This window comes from Nyctibius grandis, chromosome W, assembly GCF_013368605.1.
Source record: "Nyctibius grandis isolate bNycGra1 chromosome W, bNycGra1.pri, whole genome shotgun sequence".
NCBI lineage: Eukaryota > Metazoa > Chordata > Aves > Nyctibiiformes > Nyctibiidae > Nyctibius > Nyctibius grandis.
The window spans coordinates 12,062,738-12,085,079 of NC_090694.1; the positions used below are offsets into that span (position 1 = coordinate 12,062,738).

The 22,342-nt window shown below is 46.3% G+C and overlaps 1 protein-coding gene across 1 annotated transcript in view; it reads left to right on the plus strand.

Moving 5' to 3' along the window:
• LOC137675760 (potassium/sodium hyperpolarization-activated cyclic nucleotide-gated channel 1-like) overlaps window positions 1-22,342 on the plus strand; it is a 379,966-nt gene that overhangs the window by 265,689 nt on the left and 91,935 nt on the right. The window contains exon 4 of the mRNA XM_068421975.1: window positions 14,939-15,157. Coding sequence (XP_068278076.1) covers window positions 14,939-15,157 — 219 coding nt within the window. The remainder of the gene's footprint in view (window positions 1-14,938; window positions 15,158-22,342) is intronic.

Sequence of the window (22,342 nt, forward strand, 5' to 3'; positions counted from 1 at the left end):
CATTTGCAAAGGACTTGGCCATGATCTGGCAGGGCGGTAGTCCTTTGACTCAGATGGTTCCCAGGCCAAAGGGGTCCCCTGTCACACCACAATTAATGTGATTCATTTTAATTCCATCACCATTTACATTACCATGCTCCTGCCCATTGTTTCCAAACACAATTTGTACCTAATATTTCCCCAAAGTGAGTGTAATCAGTGGGGGACCAGAAAATCTTCTCCCACCAGGGACTGATTGTAGCACCCTCCCTTTTGGTTGTAACTAATACAATAGCGACCAGGAGCAGGGTATTGTATGGGCCAAGATGAGGGTGATTCTTCTCACAGTCCACTTGGGAGCAAGAGGAATGGAGATCCACAGCCAACTTTTCAGACCAAATGGTCCGCCACACACCCAGCAATTAATAAGATTAAAAGCTTGAGCGATCAATTTTCCCAACAACAAGAACTCATTTTCCCATGTTAAACCTGAAAACACTGGAGCAAGGTTCTCGCCGGGCATGCTTTGAACAGTACAGACAAGACAACATACAACTGCCCAAAACAATTTGCCAATGGTGATAAAGGCATACTGCAAAGATTATTAAAGCTATACAATTTACAACTATACACACAATCAAAACTTCCATTAAATGTTACTTTCTTCTTCTTCTCTGAACTTCTATCTTACAACCTGTAAATGAACAGAAAAAGAAACTTCTCGGTCCTATTAGTGAAAGGACCAGATGAGGTTTTGGTTAACCATTGTCTGGTGGAATTGATTGGGGTCTTGGGAGTGAGCTAAACCATTCTTTCAAGGCTTGGACTATGTTTTCCCCAGTAACAGGCCAGCCCTGAGCTTGTGCCTCACAGCAAAGATCTTTGGCTCCTGCATGTCCTCGTCTGACCTGCAACCACTCCAATAGTCTCTCCCAATTTTCTGTTATTGGTTCTTTTTGCAGGCAAGCCAAACGAGGCAATTTGTCTGCCCCACCATTCCACCGACTAGCTGGATCATCACTGCTTTGATGAGAGACTACCCAGGCTATGGCAAACTTCCCTGGTTTGGCAACCCTTAGAATATCTTGCCACTTTTCCTTTTGCCATACCAGTATCCGGTTTACTTCCCACCCCTTTTTCTCCCAGAAAGGAAGCCACTCGGTGCACCACTTGAAGACAGTGAGAGAGTCAGTGTAGATGTAGACAGGAGAAGAAGATTGAGCCTCATGTTGGAAAATGCTCCAAACAGCAATTAATTCACCCACTTGTGCACTACCTTCACCTTCTGTTATGATTTTCTCATCAGCCTGGGCTTGTAAGGCAGCGGCTCGATACTTCCACACTTTTCCCTCACATTTGGCTGAGGCATCAGTGAACCAGACATTCGGTAATTGCTTGGAAAATGGAGGCGCTACTTGTATGACAGGAGGTGGGAGGTTATTCTCACGATCTGGAGAGAATTCCCCCTGTATAGTTAGTTTTTCAGGTGTGCCTTCTGATACGTTAAAGATGCCACAATAACGTTTGTTGCCGCTTGTCTGCGGCAAGCTCCCTTCGGTTGCTGGCTGGCCTGAGGCTATCCGCACCCCAGGGCCATAGAGCACTGACACCAATGTGAGGATGCAACAAATGGCGTTTATTTAACTGCGCAACAGCCTTATATAGTCGTCTTGTCCCATACGAACTCGCACGATACTTGCACATCCTGCTCCTTTCGCCACGCCTACCTTCCGTTACAGCCCAAGATTTTCCGGTCGCCGTACCCTAATCTACCTACATTTCCCCCTCCCCATGCTTCAAGTCATGCGAAGTAAAGCGTATCGCTGATTCTGGAGCCTTGCGTCAAAGCGTAAGCGTAGCAGGCGGATACAACATCCCGAGCCCATGTTCTCCAGTAAGATTCCCCTGCAACCCCTGAGATGCAAAGCAAAAGCAAGCTAATCATGAGCGCATTGTTCAAAGCTTTTGTTTCACTCAGCAACGGCCGCCGTTCCTCATCTTTCTTGGCGCCCCGCCGCTTTACCAGACTCTCTGTACTGTCATGACTCCTCACGTCTGAAGGTCGAGGCTGGTGCTGTTTCGGCTTCCCCCACAGGTACTTCTGCAAAACATAAAGCTCGGACAGCGTACATATTACTTCGGGTTAGGATTTTGTTTTAAATCAGGGCGCAAACAGCGTGTAGGGACCCACTGTATAACATCATCCCGTTTGATGGCGGCATACCCCCTCCCGTGATGTAGCAGCTCCCAACCTGTTTCCCCAGTTTGTGCTGTTGCCCATATTACATGTGAAAACGTATCAACAGATACATGAACATATTTGAGCCTTCCAAATTCTGCAATGTGAGTAACATCCATTTGCCACAGTTGCAACGCACTCAATCCTCGAGGATTTACCCTTATTCCAATTCCCATGCCAATTTTCTGACAACTAGGACAAACACTAACTAATTCACATGCTTGTGCCATGGTGAGGTGAAATTGCTTCACTAATATTTTTGCTGATTGGTGAAAGAATTGATGGGATAGGTGTACTTTTTCAAATAAATTTGGTGATATTTGCGTATAGGACACAAGTGTGTCTGCTTTATTATTTCCAATGCGCAAACCTTGATCAAATTGATGACTACGAATGTGGGTGACAAAATAAGGTATCTCTCTGAGGTTTATTGCTTGATGCAACTGTAGCAAAATGGTGTAAAGTCGCATATTTCTTATTGGTCGTATAAAAGCTCTTTCAATTCGATTTACAATGCCTGCTGCATAAAGAGTCTGTTACAATATTGACAGGTAAATCCTTCCATTTTACAAAAACCTGATATATCGCAAAAAATTCAAGTGTCTGCAATGAGTCCTCAGTTTGTCCTGAGAATTTACAATGTTTCCATTGTCCATCCTCTTGTCAGGTAATAACTGCTGAATGTGATCGCTTTCCTGCATCAGTAAAAACAGTTAGTCCAGTCATAGGTATCTCTGATCTGATAGGTTTTTCTTCCCAATCCTGTTTGCAAATAAACTGTAGCTTTTTATCTTTTGGCAAATGTGTTAACAACTGTCCAGTAAAGTCCTGTAAGGCCATTTGAAAAAGAGTTGACTGATTTGTTAACCACTGTAAATATTCCTTTCTGATAGGTAAATAGATAACATCTGAGTCTAGTCCGGTAATGTCTGTAATCCTTTTATGCACTTTGACAAGCAATTGTGCTATTGCTTCCACTCTGGTACAAATTGTTGTTTTAGGATGAAAAACCAAAGAGTCCACTCGAGCATTGCCTTCTGCAATAAACCCAGGCAAATTAGTATGATTTCTTACATGTAGAACATAAAACAATGCAGTTCAGATTTTAATTTCTTGCCACAGAGCTCGCAGCAATTCAAAAACACACTGATTACATATATGCTCTATAACAGATCTATCCAATTGCTTTACAATGCCAGCTACATATGCTGAATCAGTAATCAAACTAAAGGGAATGGGAAAATTCTGAAATATTTTTAATACAGCTCGTAATTCTACCACCTGAGGTGAACCCTTTTGTTGTACTACCATAGATTCCCACTTGCCATCAGAATACCAGCAAGGCCCGTCTTGCCTGTGTTCCCAGATCCATCCGTAAAAATGGTAATTCCATCCACAGGAGTGTCTGCGCACCACACTCCTGTGGCAATTGGAAGTCCCGCACTCAATTTTATAACAGGATGGGAGGGCAAGTGGTAAACAACCTGTCCCGAGAAATTCTCCATAGCTGTTTGCAAAGCAAAGCTATTAGCCATACACCACTCAAAATATTGAGCTGCAATAGGAACGGTTAGTGATGCAGGGATCTCTGGCCACAAGCTCCCGACATCGCATCCGACCTTTGATGAATAATCTGTGCCAATAGCTCTGTAACGAATCTGATCATTCTGAATTCCATTGACCAATTATTGCATACGGAATTTGCCTATCAAAGAAAGTGATAATTTGTATTTCCTGATTCAAATCAATACGATGTACAAATTTGGAATGTAGCCTGCTTTCTATTTCTGTAATCAGTTGCTGTATCTCTGAAGTAGTGTGTCATGGTGCTGTTAAAGTTGTGTCCCCTGCTAACAATTGGAACATAGGCTGCAATTGTGACGACGTAAGCCCCAAGTACGGCCGCAGCCATAACTTGAGCCTTATGTTCCACAGTACCCACTTTTGCACATGCCTTTATCATAGCATTCAAATCTGTTTTTCCAGGTAAAGCTTCAATGATCTTTTGACAATCAGCATTAGCATTATCCCTGTTTGCCACAGGTCCAAGGCTTGGCAGCCGCACAGATTAACCCCGCGTGGAAACACCAGTCCTGCGCTCCCTGCGGTTCGGGCTGCGAGTTAACTGCTTAGGCCTGGAACTGGTTGGGAAGATTCATTTGTATCAGCATACGGTTCCCCCCCCGCGTTCTTTCTCCAGTTTCCCTGTATTCTGCAGCTGGTTGTTATCAGCTGACCTTGAGCATTATACTGAGACCTGCACAGCTTCACAAAATGCCCTAGCTTCCCACAGCAATGACACATCAAAACAGAGTTATCTCTCCCACTCAGCTTCAACTTCTTAAGGCAGTTTTTCTTAAAGTGACCTTCCTGTTCGCATGTATAACAACGATGAGCTACCTTAATTGCCGCCGCAAAAGTTTTTGCTAAATACTCCATCTGAAATGTGGTGGTTCCTACTTTCTCACAAGCATCCATTAGCTCAGTTAAGGTGGGGTTACGATTTGCCATCCCTGCAACAACTTTTCTGCAGTCCTCACCTGTGCTGTCTTTAGCTAACTATAGTGGTAATGCTTCTTTTACAATTTTCCAATCTAACAGTTGCCAAATATTTCTTCCCTCAGGACCCGCACCCACAATCACCGGATATGCCCGTGGAATTATAACTCCTTCTAATAACGCATCTCGAATGACCCCTTTCCATTTCACTCCTCCCTCACCTCCCCCCCTTCCCCTGTATACGCGGGCGGACGCTGACCCTCTCCCTCACCTCCCACATTACCAGATGGACGCAAACCTCCCCCCCGCCCTGATCTAAAGGTGGAGTAGGGAGTTGTAAAGGAGGTTGAGGTGGCCCTAATACTTGTCCCGAACACAGAGGGGGGTTTTTGGGGGAGACATAGTCACGTGTCCCGAGGCGTTGGCTGAACGATGCTGCTGCAATTCCGTCTTTAATTCTTCCAGTCGTCTACCAAGCTCTGTCATGTCAAGTTCGTGTCCATTTCGTGATGGTAACAGTCCTTTAAGTCCTTGTGACTCTGGTACTGCTGACTCCGTAAATGGCGAATCTGGTAAAGGTGGGTACAAAGCATGTTTACCCTCCTTCTTGTCCTCCTGCTCAGCCTCATCCGTAGAGAGATCAATGAGGGGGAGGGGGTTTCGGAGGGGGTTTCTGCCAAGTCTCCTGTTCAGCGTCTGAATCAATTAGTTCAAATCGAGTTCGTGTTTTAGGGCGCACTATCAGTCCTGATGGATCTGTATCTATTTTTCTCACTCCCCGCTCCTCAGCTTTTTTCGGAGCCGTCCGTATCAACGGCGATAAAGGAGCTGCCACCGGTACAGCCACCGGGGCCGTGGGAGGTGTTGGTCCCGCAAACAGTGAGGGGGTAGTAGGCGCTTGCGGTCCTAAAGCCATAAAAGCTGTATGTGTGACTTCTCTCTCCGCTTTTATTTTTTTTAACGCTTCGCTAACCAGCCTCCATGTAGCAGACAATTTAAAGGCTTCCTTATCACCACTTGACACCGCATTCCAGAGAGAGTCACCAATCTTCTCCCATAAAGGCACTTCAAAGACATCATTAAAGGTTGTAAAATGTCCTTTATCTTTTGCCCAAAACAGTAACTGCTTTAACGCAGCTTCATCGTATTTAATTCCTCTCTCAGAGAGTATATGTTGGAGGAGTTTCACCACTGCCACTTCTGTCTTGGTCAGAGTAGACCCCATGTAAACATGTCCGAGCCGCATCCCATGTCGCCCAGTCCTCCCGCGCAGCCCGTAGCAGCCACAAGATAACTCCCCATGTTTTTAATTCTTTGGCAGAACCCGCTGCCATAGCTCGCTCAGCGAGCTGCATCGAGCACCGCTCCCAGGTATTTGGCTGTAAACAATCAGCCGGTCCTGCCACCGCCCCCCCCCTTTAATGAGATGGTCCACACACTGGGCTACGTCTTTCGATTTCACAGAAATCTTAAATTCCCCGCCCAGTAACGAAATCACCTTTATCAAGGCTTCCATGGTTCGCGAACCCACTCCGACCGCCTGCGGTCCGCCAGCCCAGAAATCACGTCGGGGTCACCACTTGTTGCCGCTTGTCTGCTGCAAGCTCTGTTCGGTTGCTGGCTGGCCTGAGGCTATCCGCACCCCAGGGCCATTGAGCACTGACACCAATGTGAGGATGCAACAAATGGCGTTTATTTAACTGCGCAACAGCCTTATATAGTCGTCTTGTCCCGTACGAACTCGCACGATACTTGCACTTCCTGCTCCTTTCGCCACGCCTACCTTCCATTACAGCCCGAGATTTTCCGGTCGCCGTACCCTAATCTACCTACAACGTTCAGTTTGTGCATACCATTTCCGCACGGATGCTCGTTGTGCCACCCTGTCAGGGGGAGGGGTCCCTGCTAAAATTGGTTTTATTACCTTAAAGGGGCCTCTGAGAATGATTGGTTGCTGACGAATGGTGCGCTCGGCCACTAGTAGTGCTAAGCTTACCACAAACAATCCTATTATCCACAACGCTTTCCTTCAAGATGTATTATCTTTCTTTGAATTCACCGGGTTTGGGGGAGAGGGCCTCGCTAGAGGAAACTTCACCTCCGCATGCCTCACATTTTTAGGTTCTGATTTCACTGGACCATATTTCCGCCCATAGTTAATCAATTCTTGAGCTACTTCCCCCCACGTCCACACTTTTTGTCCTGGGATATGGCGATCCCGGGTTAAAGCTCCGGCTAAAGCAGCTGTCACCCGTGCACTCTGAGGGGTATTTCTGATAGTGCCTTGTAATTGAATTCCTAAGGGTTTCAATGAATCAGGTAAACCTCTAATCAGGGGAGTCATCCTCTCAGGATCTACCAGTATCATCATTGGGGATTCCTGCCTAAACTTCAATTCCCAATCATACATCATCTGCAAACAAGCTGCCTTGTGCACATTCTCCACAAGCTGATCCACCGAGCCTGTAAGCGCAAGAGGATCTCCCCTTTCCAAGGGATTTAAACCTCCAGCCCAATAAGCAAGGGGCCCTATTATCACCAGTAGTCAAAAACACTCCAGGTCCCCAATATCCCTCAGCTTCTCTTTCACTCAACATAATCTGATCTCTGCCAGTTAAGGACACTCTCCACACATACTCTGTCTCAGACTCCTTTGGACTGCGTGAATATTCTTTTTTCAACTTAGCCAATTCAGTTGCTGTATACGGCACCTCCTTAGTAACCATCTTAGGGTTATTGTCCTCACTATCCTCATAAGCATATTCTACCTTGACCAGCGGTCAAAGGGGTTGAGGAGGACCCTGCGGTATATCATATCATGTCCTCACTTCCTCTGGTTCTCCAGTGGAGTACAAACCATCCCCTTTGTGATAATCACCATGGGACAGGGCTGCATCAGTTCCCTGTTGACGATTCTGTCGCCCCTTGCAGTCACAAGCAACTTTTCTACAAAAGCCCCCTGCAAACACCTTACATTCTCCTGTTCATTCCCTACTTCATCTTGCAGAGTTTTAACCTGTTCCTCCAATTCACAGTTTCTTTCCTCTAAATCTGCCACCCGCTCTTGCAACAAATGCACCAAAAGCTTTAGTGCCTGCGGCGTCTGTGCCGGGTCTTCTAATTCCTGATTTTGGGTTTCAACATATGTACTCAGACTTGCGCCCATTCTCTCTAAGCTATTGATACTTTCCAAAACTCAAGGATCCTGTCCGTGACGCCAATTTAAAATGTCAGGTTCCGGATTAAGATCTGCCTTAAAAGTAAATCTAGAAATAAAATGCAGTCAGTCCCAAGAGGGACCCGCCTGATTAGTAAAAGTAAATCTAGAAAATAAAGGCAGTCAGTCCTGAGAAGGACCTGCCTGATTAGTAACTCCAGTGCAGTCAGTCCACGTGGGACCCGCCTGGTTCAATGCAGTCAGTCCACATGGGACCCGCCTGATTATAAATCACCCGGTATGCTTTACCTGCCTGCAGGTAAAGCACCCCCAAAATCCTGACCAGAAATAAAATAGATTCATGATCCTTGAGTTCGGACAAAGCACAACCAAGGCACGGTATCAATAAACTTAACTTTGACTTTATTAAGTCCAACAATGAGGCAACTTAGTGAGCAAGGAAGGGAGAGAGAGAAAGAGAAGTAACTAAAAGGAAGAGAGGAAAAGAGAACAGTTGAGAGGGAAAGGATAGTCACCACCCTGGATCCCACGGCATCCCGTGGGTCCTTTGTTGATTCTCGGCAGTCTGGGGTGGGGGCGCGTGGTCGGGCAAAAACTGCCTCTTTTATAGAGAATTTTTGCAGAGTCACGTGACATGGAGCCACCAGTCACAGTTCGCACCACTCACAGGCCCGAGGGCGGGACAGGTCCGGTTCCTGCGCCGTAGGATTGGCCCATTGCCAGGCTGTCGCCCGATATCCTGGACGGGTCTCTCCGGAGGGGGTGGAGGGCTGCAGGGCGGAGACGTCATTCACCCCTAGTCGGCACCTAACTTCTTGCCTCATAAAATGTCGTCAAGGTCAGGTAGTCCTGTACCCCAGAAGATGGCGTCTGAGCACGTGGGATAGGACGGTTTCTGAGAATGCCGAAAAAAAAAAAAAAGGGGGACAAGGAACAGATCCCCACAAGCCCATGTTCAGAGTCTAGGGTGATTCTTACTATAAGAAATGACACTTAGCATCATACAGTTCAAGTTATTGGCTATTTTCACCCAGAATCAAATCTCCTTGGGGTACACATCTAACTTCCCCATCCTCCTGCATCATCCACCAGATGCACCCAGGTCCTTGAGCAAAAGGAATTCCACCAGTGGGTTTGCCTTTGCTCAAAGCAGGAGTAATCCAAACTGTTTTCCCCAACAAATTTCTCACATGAACCACAAGGCCTTTATCCCCCTCTACAGTGCTCAACAGCTCTGATTGAGCAGGACCAGCCCAGTTGATAGATCCCCTGGTATTAACTAACCAGGTGGCCTTTGCTAAGTGCTCATCCCAATTTTTGAATGTCCCATCACCCATTGCTTTCAGTGCAGTATTCAACAGTCCATTACATCATTCCACTTTCCCAGCAGCTGGTGCATGGTAGGGGATGTGATATATCCATTCAATACCATGCTCTTTAGCCCAGGTGTCTATGAGGCTATTTTGGAAATGAGTCCCCTTGTCTGACTTGATTCTTTCTGGAGTGCCATGTCACCAGAAAATCTGCTTCTCAAGCCCCATAATAGTGTTATGGGCAGTGGCATGAGGCACAGGGTATGTTTCCAACCAGCCAGTACTTGCCTCCACCATTGTGAGCACACAGCCCTTGCCTTGGCAGGTTCAAGGAAGTGAGAGGTAATCAATCTGCCAGGCCCCTCCATACTTCTATTTCAGCCATCATCCTCCATACCACAGGGGGTTTAGTCTTTTGGCTTGTTTAATTGCAGCACATGTTTCACATTCATGGATGACCGGTGTGATAGTGTCCATGGTCAAATTCACCCTTCGGTCACGGGCCCATCTATATGTGGCATCTCTGCCTTGATGACCTGATGTATTATGGGCCCACCGAGCTAAAAATAACTCACCTTTATGCTGCCAGTCCAGGTCTACTTGGGACACTTCAATCTTAGCAGCTTGATCCACCTGCTGATTGTTTTGATGTTCCTCAGTGGCTCAACTACTGGGGACATGGGCAGCTACGTGACATACCTTCACAAACCAGCTTCTCTAATCAGGCAGCAATATCCTGCCATAATTCAGCTGCCCAAATGGGTTTGCCTCTGTGCTGCCAGTTGTTTTTCTTCCAGTACTTCAGCCATCCCCACAAGGCATTTGCTACCATCCATGAGTCAGTACACAGGTAGAGTACTGGCCATTTTTCTCACTCAGCCATATCTAGAACCAGCTGGATGGCTTTTACTTCTGCAAACTGACTCCACTCACCTTCTCCCTCAGCTGCTTCTGCCACTCATTGTGCAGGACTCCACATAGCAGTTTTCCACCTTCACTGCTTGCCTACAATGCAGCAAGATCCATCAGTGAACAAGGCATGATGCTTCTCATTCTCTGATAGTCTATTGTATGGTGGGGCCTCTTAAGCATGCATCACCTCCTCCTCTGGCAAGATTCCAAAATCTTTGCCTTCCAGCCAGTCCATGATTACTTCCAGAATTCCTGGGCGATTAAGGTTCCCTATGTATGCCCCCTGAGCAATCAATGCAACCCACTTACTCCACTTAGCATCAGTTTCATGATGTGTAGAGGGGGTCTTTCCTTTAGACACCCAGTTCAACACTGGCAATTGGGGTGCCAGAAGGAGCTGTGCCTCAGTGCCATTTACTTCTGAGGCAGCTCCAACTCCTTCATAGGCTGTCAGTATCTCTTTTTCTGTTGGAGTATAACGGTCCTCTGATCCTCTGTATCCCCAACTCCAAAACCCCAGGGGTCGACCTCGAGTCTCCCCTGGTGCCTTTTCCCAGAGGCTCCAGGTAGGACCATTCTCCCCTGCTGGGGTATAGAGGACATTCTTTACATCTGGTCCCATCCAAACTGGTCCAAGGGCCACTGCATGAACTCTCGTTTAATTTGCTCAAAAGCCTGTTGTTGCTCAGGGCCCCCTTTAAAGTCATTCTTCTTCCAAGTCACTTCATAGAGAGGGCTCACAATCTGATTGTAATGGGGAATGTGCATCCTCCAGAAACCTACTACGCCTAGGAAAGCTTGTGTCTCCTTTTTGTTAGTTGACAGAGACATTGCAGTTATTTTGTTGATCACATCCATTGGGATCTGACAGCAGCCATCCTGCCACTTGATCCCTAAAAACTGGATCTCTTTTGCAGGTCCCTTGACCTTTCCACATTTGATGGCAAAACCAGCTTCTAGAAGGATTCAAATGACTTTTTCCCCTTTCTCAAAAGCTTCTCCTGCTGTATTACCCCATACAATGATGGCATCAATATATTGCAGGTGTTCCAGAGCTCCACCTTTCTCCAGTTCAGCCTGGACCAGTCCATGGCAAATGGTGGGTCTATGTTTCCACCCCTGGGGCACTTGATTCCAGGTGTACTGGATGTCCCTCCAGGTGAAAGCAAACTGTTGCCTACACTCTGCTGCCAAAGGAATAGAGAGAAATGCATTTGCGATGTCAATCATGGCATACCACTTGGCTGCCTTTGACTCCAGTTCATAATGGAGTTCTAACATGTCTGGTACAGCAGCACTCAGTGGTGGTGTGACTTCATTCAGGCCACTGTAGTCCACAGTTAGTCTCCATGCCCCATTAGAATTTCACACTGGCAATATGGGACTGTTAAAGGGGGAGCGTGTTTTGCTGATCACACCTTGGTTCTCCAGTTGACGGATCAGCTCGTGGATGGGGATCAGTAAGTCTGTTAGTCCAATATTGTCGTCGGTGGACCGTTCTAATAGCAACGGGCACCTTTTGCTCCTGGATCCTCAGCAGCCCCACAATAGAAGGGTCCTCTAATAGACCAGGCAGGGTAGACAGGTGTTTAATTTCTTCCATCTCTACAGCTGCTACACCAAATGCCCACCAGTACTCCCTCATGTCCTTGAAATACCCTCTTCTCAGGTAATCTAGGCCAAGAATGCATGGGGTGTCTGGGCCAGTCACAACAGGGTGCATCTGCCACTCAGCCCCAGTCAGACTCACTTCACCTTCCAGTACAGTCAGCTCTTGGGAGCCCCCTGTCACACCAGAGATATAAATGGATTTTGTCCCTTTATAGCTTGACAGTATATGGTGCATTGTGCACCAGTGCCCACTAGAGCCTTATACTGCTGTGGTTCTGATGTGCCAGGCCATCGAACCCACACAGTCAAAAAAACACAGTTGTCCCTCTCCTCCACCAGGCTGGAGGCAGAGCCCCTCTAATCCTGGTCATAGTGTTCGTTATCGACATCTTGGTTCAAGCAGCTCACATATATTTGGTCCCCATTATTCACGTCTGGTAAATAGGCACCCAAAGCCCATCTATGCTGTCTGGAGAGCTTCCCATTGGAAGCTGGAGCAACACATTTCCTGGGAGAAGCCCCATTCCTAATCGGTTCACCTTGTAACTCGTACGCGTGTCTATAAAGGTGAGGTAGGTTTTCCATACCATTTCCTCATGTCTTCTCCAGCGTCGCGCAGGAAAAACCACATGGCACCTCGTGATGTGTACCGTCTCTCCTGAGTAGGTCTTGCAGGGGAACGCTGTCTCCTCATGGCAGACACATTCTTCAGTGCAGACGGGGAACGGGGTCTGTCCTCCATCTGGGACAATTTGTCCAACACATCACCAAGCAGTTCTGTGGATTTGTCAGATGTTTTTTCCACAGCTGAGATGCTGGCCTGTGTGGAGGAAACAAGATTGTCTGCATACCACCACATACGATTATCTATGTCACCCACCATTGGTGCATCGGCCTAGCTAAATACTACTAATGCGTTGCCATACAACGATGGCGTGCTCAGTACCCACCTGTGCCACATGGGTCCAGTAACTTGGAGTGCGTCTGGATCTACTGTTTTCTATGGGTCATCCAGGTCATCAAAAATCAGCTCCCGCACAGCTATTTCCCTTAGATTCTTAACACCTCTCTCAGTGGTCATCCACTTGCCTGGGTGGTATATGACATCATCCCTAAAGGGATACCTGTTCTTTATGCTTTGCAGGAGTCACCTCCAGAGAGTGAGGGGCTCTGCACCAGTTGCAAGACCCCTATCAATACCTGTTTCTCTAGCCACTGGTCCCAGCTGCTTGGCTTCTCTACCATTTAAGTCAAAACCTTCGGCTCTGTTATCCCAGCAGCAGAGCAGCTAAGTAACAAGTTGCTCACCTTCATGACGGCTGTAATCTTTATGTATATCTTGCAGCTCACTGAAGGATAGGGATCAAGTGGTTACTCCTGTCTCAGTCTCCTATGATGTCCCTGGTAGGCCATCACAACCTGCTCTTTTTGTGGTTTTTGTCTTCTGTACAGGGGCGACTGATACCAGCACTGGTTGAGTCCCTAGGTTAGCCACATCACCCACCACTGGGGGCTGATTAGCTGCAGCCCTTGGTGCCAAAGTCTGGGTAATCAAGCAAGTGCTTCCTGGAGTTAAGTAATCACAGTACCCAGTGCAGAAGCCTGAATAGCCTCTGGGGTAGCCAGGATGCCTGCTGTAGGGACTGACACAGGGTCTGAGTATCTGCAATTCCAATTATGGGTGCTGGGGCAGCTGCGTTGTCTGTCATAGGGGCTGGAGCTGCTGTGGTGCCTGATGTTGGGGCCAGGGCTGCTGCAGGGCTCCCTACAGCAGTTGTAGCAGCTGCACTGTATCCACCCTTATGCCCATGTTTAAGCAAGAGCAAGAACTGAAAGACATTCAAAAGGCCTGACAATATGAGCATGGTGGTTAAAACATCTCAAGGGTATTCAAAATTCTCAAAAGCCACTGAGATCAGCCTCGAGGGAAAAGGAAAATACATGTCACTCATTCCCATTCCATAGAAATCAGAAATGGACGCAGTTTCAAAAGAGTTTAATATACCATTAACCAATGCCAAACAACGTAGCAGAGTCATACTTTTAAGTCCATGCCCAGAAGTGATAAACCACACAAAAGTGGTAACAAACAGCAGCAAAGCCATGCATTTGATTAACCACCACAAAAGCAACTGTAAAACCGAACCCCAGAGAATTCTACCCAGTGACCCTGCTACTGACACTAACATGATGAATGCTCATAACAAAAACAGTCAAATCTGTGAAAACTTCAACCCTCCAAGACTCTTAGAGCAAGAAGTTTACAGTTCACCCAGGTGATCTATTTACACTGGGCACCACATAAACTGTCTTTGTTTTGCCCACACCTGGGGCTAAACAATAATAGCTTTTTTCTCAGCCAATGTCCCTTCCCCAAAAGGGGAAGGAAATTGAGAAAAAAAATAGGGATACTCATAGGTTAAAATTAAACAGATTTAATGAAATAAAGAAACCAATATAAATGATAACAGATAACACAAAACAGTATACTTAGCTACAGTTGCAGAGAAAAAGGACAACTATAAGAGAGGAAAGCAAAAACAGCCCCACCTCTCTTCCACAAGCCCTCCCTTTTATAGTGAACTTGATGTTAATGATATAGAATACACCTGTGGGCCAGCATGGGTCAGCTTCCCTGCATTTAACTGCTAAGGGCCTTGATCACCATGGCTGGCCACACACTGAAACAAAATCCCAATGAAACCAGGAAAAAAACAAATAACACTTTTTCTCTCCTTGGGAAGTGAATCAGCTGATAAGATGAAATATGGTTGTGTCTTAAAACGGACAACTCTGAAAAGAAAGAAATGGGGCCATAGGAGTATGTTCATGCATATTAAAACAAAATGCTACCTGCTTGTACTTGATAAGTCTGCATGCTCATCTCTTTCTAATCCGTCTGCTATGGACTGTAAAAGAAAATTCACTTTTAGTCTCATAATTAGGTTAACACCCACATTTAAGAATACAATCATGTATTAAAAATAGTCAATTTTATTTCATCTCACTGTGCTAAGTACTATCTGGCAGAGTCTCTGATGCTTTATCTAACAATTAATTTAGAAGGAATATCTCTTCTCATGCATAGAGGATACGTTACCAGACTGCTCTTTCAGAGCCAGTAATGTATGATCCCACTATACAGGTACAAATGTATTTTTCCCTTCAGCTGCTTGCTGACTCAGTCACTTGTCTCTTTTCTTGCAGAACGATTCCTGGGGAAAGCAGTACTCATACGCACTCTTCAAAGCCATGAGCCATATGCTCTGCATTGGTTATGGAGCCCGCACCCCTGTCAGCATGTCTGACCTCTGGATAACTATGTTGAGTATGATTGTGGGGGCTACTTGTTATGCCATGTTTGTTGGTCATGCCACTGCCCTCATTCAGTCTCTAGATTCCTCACGGCGACAATATCAAGAAAAGGTAACTCATTTTAATGTAACTTCTTGTTGGGGTCCGCGCGAGGAAGGAACTACAGCACACCAATATGGTGCTCTAGTAGCTTCTTTATTTTGGTTAACACACACTTTTATAACCTACATGCTCTCTTATGTAACGGTTACACACTAAGCTATTGGCTACAAGTATTGTCCACAATCTGGCTGCGTGCCACTTCTACTGTTCTAATTGGATACTTACTATAAACTTAAGCAAGCCACATCCCTATGCTTTCTTGCTATCTCGTGCTGTTACATAACAGTGTACTGGTATGTTCTCTCTATAACTTTCCCACGGTCCAGGCCCCTACAACTTCTTAAGTTTTGAAATAGATTAATGAGATGTTTTAAATGTGAAAAAGGCCTTACAAGTTTACATAAAATAATCTAGTAGCATCTGAATCCTGCAGCAAATTTCATTGAATTCAGAACACGCCATGGGCTAAATATATTCCTGCATGAAGCCACATTCCTTACGGTGCACACAGTTTTGTGTGACATGCATTGAATGAAATCTTGGATGTAAAACTTGCTTTAAACTCTGTAAAATCTTCTGTGAAAACTCCATCCCCTGGTTCAGACTGTGCTTTATACCCCTGTGCTATAATCTGTAGGCACTTGATCTAGGTAGCTTGAATGAGGGCCTTGAGCTCAGTACCTTGGGTATGTCTATACAATTTCCTGTTATTCCTTTGGATCGCATTTTAGGGAAAAACTTGAACATGTCAAAAGAATGGTCTTTAAATGAGGACAAGACCCAATCAATTAGTTTTGTTTGGAACTACCTCAGAGAAGTGCTCAGAAGAGGTCTTTGCTTTATAATCCCCCAAGGACAAAAGGAACGATGGCCAAAGGATAGAAATGTAGAGAGAATTTAGTGGAAGAAAGAGAGTTCTTTATGAAACAGGAGGAAAAAGATTGTTCGATTCCATATTAGATTCCTTGTAGGTATGGTTGAAATTAAAAAGGCATAAATAGGTAGAGAGTGGGAGCTTTCTGAAATGAGCACAAAGATGCACTAATTAACAGTCAGTTGTGTAAAAAAAGGCAGAGGCAAGTATGGGTGAAGCTATGAAACCAGGTGATGAGGCAAGGAATGGTGGCGTAAGGAAGAGAGGATCAGAATGAACCTCAGCAAGGGACAATAAGGATATGCAGAGTTATTGAGGTGCTTAAAAAGAAGCCAAAATTGGTTATTATAGTAAATGGGGAACTGGAGTAGGATGGATTGGAGCATTTTCTTTGCAGGCAGGCAAAGAGAGAGGAAGACAAGAGTGCGTGGGAGAAAAAGATTTTACATTCAGTTTTGTTAAGCTCAAGTTGCAACAAGACCATGGAGTCAATATATAAGAGACAGGGAGAGGTAAGGGATAAGTCCAGTAACAGAAAAATTAGCCAGTGGCTGACACATTACAGAATCACAGAATAACAGAATGTTAGGGATTGGAAGGGACCTCGAAACATCATCTAGTCCAATCCACCTGCCGGAGCAGGATTACCTAGATCATATCACACAGGAATGCATCCAGGTGGGTTTTGAATGTCTCCAGAGAAGGAGACTCCACAACCTCTCTGGGCAGCCTGTTCCAGTGTTCAGTTACCCTCACTATAAAGAAGCTTTTCCTCATATTTATGTGGAACCTCCTGTGTTCCAGCTTGTACCCGTCGTCCCTTGTCCTGTCAATGGATGTCACTGAGAAGAGCCTGGCTCCATCCTCATGACACTTGCCCTTTACATATTTGTAAACATTAATGAGGTCCCCCCTCAGTCTGCTCTTCTCTAAGCTAAAGAGACCCAGCTCCCTCAGCCTCTCCTCATAAGGGAGATATTCCACCCCCTTAATCATCTTCGTGGCTCTGCGCTGGACTCTCTCTAGCAGTTCCCTGTCCTTCTTGAACTGAGGGGCCCAGAACTGGACACAATATTCCAGATGCGGCCTCACCAGGGCAGAGTAGAGGGGAGGAGAACCTCTCATGACCTGCTAACCACACCCCTTCTAATACACCCCAGGATGCCATTGGCCTTCTTGGCCACAAGGGCACATTGCTGGCTCATGGTCATCCTGCTGTCCACCAGGACCCCCAGGTCCCTTTCCCCTACGCTGCTCTCCAACAGGTCTGTCCCCAACTTGTACTGGTACATGGGGTTGTTCTTGCCCAGATGCAGGACTCTACACTTGCCCTTGTTATATTTCATTAAATTTCTCCCTGCCCAACTCTCCAGCCCGTCTATGTCTTTCTGAATGTCTGCACAGCCTTCTGGTGTGTCAGCAACTCCTCCCAGTTTTGTGTCATCAGCCAACTTGCTGACAGTGCACTGTATTCCCTCATCCAAGTCATTAATGAATATATTGAATAGAACTGGTCCCAGTACCGACCCTTGAGGGACTCCGCTAGACACAGACCTCCAACTGGACTCTGTCCCATTGACCACCACTCTCTGGCTTCTTTCCTTCAGCCAGTTCACAATCCACCTCACTACCTTGGCATCCAGACCACACTTCCTCAGTTTAGCTGCGAGGATGCTGTGGGAGACTGTATCAAAAACGCTTTACTGAAATCGAGATAGACCACATCCACAGCTTTACCACCATCTATCCACCGGGTTATGTCCTCATAAAAGGCTATCAAGTTGGTTAAGCATGACTTACCCTTGGTGAAGCCATGCTGAGTGCCCCTAATGATCCCCCTATCCTTGATGTGCCTAGAGACAGCACCAAGGACAAGTTGTTCCATCACCTTTCCAGGGATGGAGGTGAGGCTGACCGGTCTGTAGTTACCCGGGTCCTCCTTCTTGCCCTTTTTGAAGACTGGAGTGACATTCACTTTCCTCCAGTCCTCAGGCACCTCTCCCGTTGCCCACGACTTAGCAAAGATGATGGAGAGTGGCCTAGCAATGACTTCCACCAGCTCCCTCAGCACCCACGGGTGCATCTCATCAGGACCCATGGATTTATGGGTGTCCAGGTTGCTTAATTGGTACCTGACCCAGCCCTCATCAACCAAGACAGACTCCTCCTCTATCCTGACTTCCTCTGGGGCCTCAGGGGTCCGGGGCTCCTCAGGACAGCCTCCAGCAGTATAGACAGAGGCAAAGAAGGCATTCAGTAACTCCGCCTTCTTTTTATCCTCTGTCTCCAGGGCCCCCACCTCATTCATCAGTGGGCCTACATTGCCTCTAGTGTTGGCTTTACTTGCAATGTATTTGAAGAAGCCCTTTCTGTTGTCCTTGACCTCTCTTGCAAGGTTTAATTCCAAGGAGGCCTTAGCTTTCCTAGTTGCCTCCCTACATTCTCTGACAACAGACTTATATTCCTCCCAAGTGGCCAGCCCCTCCTTCCATGATCTGTACACCCTCTTCTTCCACTTGAGTTTGCCCAGCAGTTCCCTGTTTAACCATGCAGGTCTCCTGCTACCCTTTCTTGACTTCCTACCTGCTGGGATGCTCTGATCTTGAGCTTGGAAGAAGCAGTCCTTGAATGCTAACCAACTATCTTGGGCCCCCTTACCTTCTAGTACCCTGTCCCATGGGATTTCCCCTAGCAATTGCTTGAAAAGGCCAAAGTTGGCCCTCCTGAAGTCCAGGGTTGAGATTCTGCTAGCTATTCTGTTCCTGCCACATGAGATCCTGAACTCCACCATCTCATGGTCACTACAACCAAGGCTGCCTTCAACCTTCACCGCTTCAACCAGACCCTCCTTGTTAGTGAGAACAAGATCCAGCAACGCTCCTCTCCTAGTTGGCTCATCCACCATTTGCATCAGAAAGTTATCATCAATGCACTGGAGGAACCTCCTGGACTGAGGATGGCTGGCTGAGTAGGCCTTCCAGCAAATATCAGGGTAGTTGAAATCCCCCATGACAACCAGGCCCTGTAATTGCGAGACTGCTCTCAGCTGCCTGTAGAAGGCCTCATCACCCTCCTCATCCTGATCTGGTGGCCTGTAATAGACACCCACAACAGTATCACCCCTGCCAGCCTGCCCCTTAATTCGTACCCACAAACTCTCTACTCGCTCCTGATCCGCCTCTGGACAGAACTCAATACATTCTAGCTGCTCACTCACATAAAGAGCAACTCCACCACCTCTCCTTAGTGGCCTGTCTTTCCTGAACAAGACATAGCCATCCATGACCACATTCCAGTCATGCGAGTTAATCTCACAGCTGTTTAAAACAGAAGTTTGCAAGCAAGAAAGCCCTCACAATGTTATCTTAAAACATAAGTGAGGATGAGAGGCTTAGAAGCAGAGAATGAGTGAGCATTAAAACCTCTAAAAATTGGTGTTCTGTCAGTGGCCATGTGAAACAACCTAATCCATCTCAGTATAAAGTCACAGGGTTAATCTTGAGATCAGAGACAAAAGCATAACATGGCATTGACAATCAGGAATGAAAGAAATGAGCCAGAAATTGCATGTTTCTCTGTCTTTCTGGCAGCCATTTGTATGCCAGTTATTATGGGCTAGAGCTAAAGGATTTTATAATTAAATAATTTTTTCTACTGATTTCTGAGACCCTGAAATCATATGTATCAGCTATAACAACGATACTGACATGTTTGTATATTCTTGTCTATTGCTTTATCATAGTTTTATCGTATATATTGAAATAAATCTTTGATTATAGCCTAAGAATTATAAACCATTACTGTATACTGCTAATGAATATCGTATATTTTTCTTTACTCTGCAAACTAGATAAATGGATATTTCAAAGACCAGTTTGTGCTATCCATGTTGTCAGCATATTTTCTAAATTAATGATTGATAAAAATAGCTTATATTTCACTTAAATGAGACTTGAGAAAAAAGTAAATCAAATCTTCAGCCACAGGTTTCAGAGTTTTAATATATATACTGCAATATCTATTTTTGCCTAGTGCATTGTTTTTTTTTTTTTCTCCTGGAATTCAAAAACTGGAAAACACAGGAGACTGTGACTTGTTTAGTTTTTTTTGGGCTTAAATGCTAGGATCAACTTATTTTTCTTAGTCTTATGTATATAGGATTGTGTAGTTCTTGGCTCCATTGTTTTCTTTATAAGAGATACAGAAAATAATGGTATTAACATGAATTTCTAGGCAACATAGAATGATAGGAGAGATGAAGATGTTGTTCTTAGGTTCTTCTGAGTAACATCATGCCAAAATCTTATCCTCCTTGTTTTCTGACTGTTTTTTCTGCTGTAGCTAAAATGATATTTCATAAATGTATCTTTGGAATGTAACTAATGGAAGGAGAGTTCTGGTCCTTCTCACACTGAAAGCAGCTAGAAGTGACATATTTGCTGAAATAGCTTTGCCAGGGGAGGGGAACCTCAGTCCATCCCAATTAGCCAGTCCGATGCCAGGGCCAGCAATAGGTGCCCAGAGACTGGAGAAGGATGGCAGGTCAACAGGAGAGTGCCGGAAGAGCCACGGAAAGAAATTTCAGGCAGCAAGGCAGCTTCGTCGGGGGCCCAACTGAAATGCCTCTATGCAAATGCACGGAGCATGGGGAACAAACAAGAGGAGCTAGAGACGTGCGCATACCTACAAGGCTACGACCTTATTGGCATCACAGAGACATGGTGGGATGACTCTGATGACTGGAGCGTTGGAATGGAAGGATACAGGCTTTTTAGGAAGGACAGGCATGGGAGACGAGGAGGAGGGGTTGTGCTCTATGTCAATGACCAGTTTGAGTGCATGGAGCTCTGTCTGGGGATGGAGGAGGAGACAACGGAAAGTTTATGGGTCAGGATTAAAGGGCAGGCAGGGATGGGAGACAGCATAGTCGGTGTCTGCTACAGGCCACCTGACCAGGAAGACTGAGCGGATGAGGCCCTCTACAGACAGATAGATGTAGCCTCACGTTCACAGGCCCTGCTCCTCATGGGGGACTTCAACCACCCTGATATCTGTTGGAAGGACAACACAGCAGGGCACAAGCAATCCAGGAGGTTCCTGGAATGCGTGGATGACAACTTCCTTCTCCAAGCGATAGAGGAGCCAATGAGGAGAGGTCCCATGCTGGACCTTGTTCTCACCAACAAGGAGGGGCTGGTGGGGGACGTGAAGCTCAAGGGCAGCGACCATGAAATGGTGGAGTTCAAGATCCATAGGGCAGCAAGGAGAGCGCGCAGCCAGCTCACCACCCTGGACTTCAGGAGAGCAGACTTTGACCTCTTCAGGGACCTGCTTGGGAGAGTCCCTTGGGATAAAGCCCTGGAGGGAAGAGGGGCCCAAGAAAGCTGTTTAATATTCAAGGACCACCTCCTCCACGCTCAGGAGCGATGCATCCCGACAAAGAGGAAGGCAGGCAAAAACACCAGGAGACCTGCATGGATGAACAAAGAGCTTCTGGATAAACTGAGGCACAAGAAGGAAGCCTACAGAGGATGGAAGCAAAGGCAGGTAGCCTGGGAGGAATACAGGGAAATTGTCCGAGCAGCCAGGGATCAGGTTAGGAAAGCTAAAGCCCTGATAGAATTAAATCTGGCCAGGGATGTCAAGGGCAACAAGAAATGCTTCTATAGGTATATCAGTGATAAAAGGAAGACTAGGGAAAATGTGGGCCTTCTCCGGAAGGAAACAGGAGACCTGGTTACCCAGGATATGGAGAAGGCTGAGGTACTCAACGACTTTTTTGCCTTACTCTTCACTGGCAAGTGCTCTAGCCTCACCACCCAAGTCGCAGAAGGCAAAGGCAGGGACTGGAAGGATGAAGAACCGCCCACTGTAGGAGAAGATCAGGTTTGAGCCCATCTAAGGAACCTGAAGGTGCACAAGTCCATGGGACCTGATGAGGTGCATCCACGGGTCCTGAGGGAACTGGCAGATGAAGTTGCTAAGCCGCTATCCATTATTTTTGAGAAGTCGTGGCAGTCTGGTGAAGTTCCCACTGACTGGAAAAGGGAAAACATAACCCCCATCTTCAAGACGGGAAAAAAGGAAGACCCGGGGAACTACAGGCCAGTCAGTCTCACCTCTGTGCCTGCCAAGATCATGGAGCAGATCCTCTTGGAAACTATACTGAGGCACATGGAAATCAAGGAGGTGATTGGTGACAGCCAACATGGCTTCACCAAGGGCAAATCATGTCTGACAAATTTGGTGGCCTTCTACGACGGGGTTACAGCGCTGGTGGATAGGGGAAGAGCAACTGATGTCATCTACCTGGACTTGTG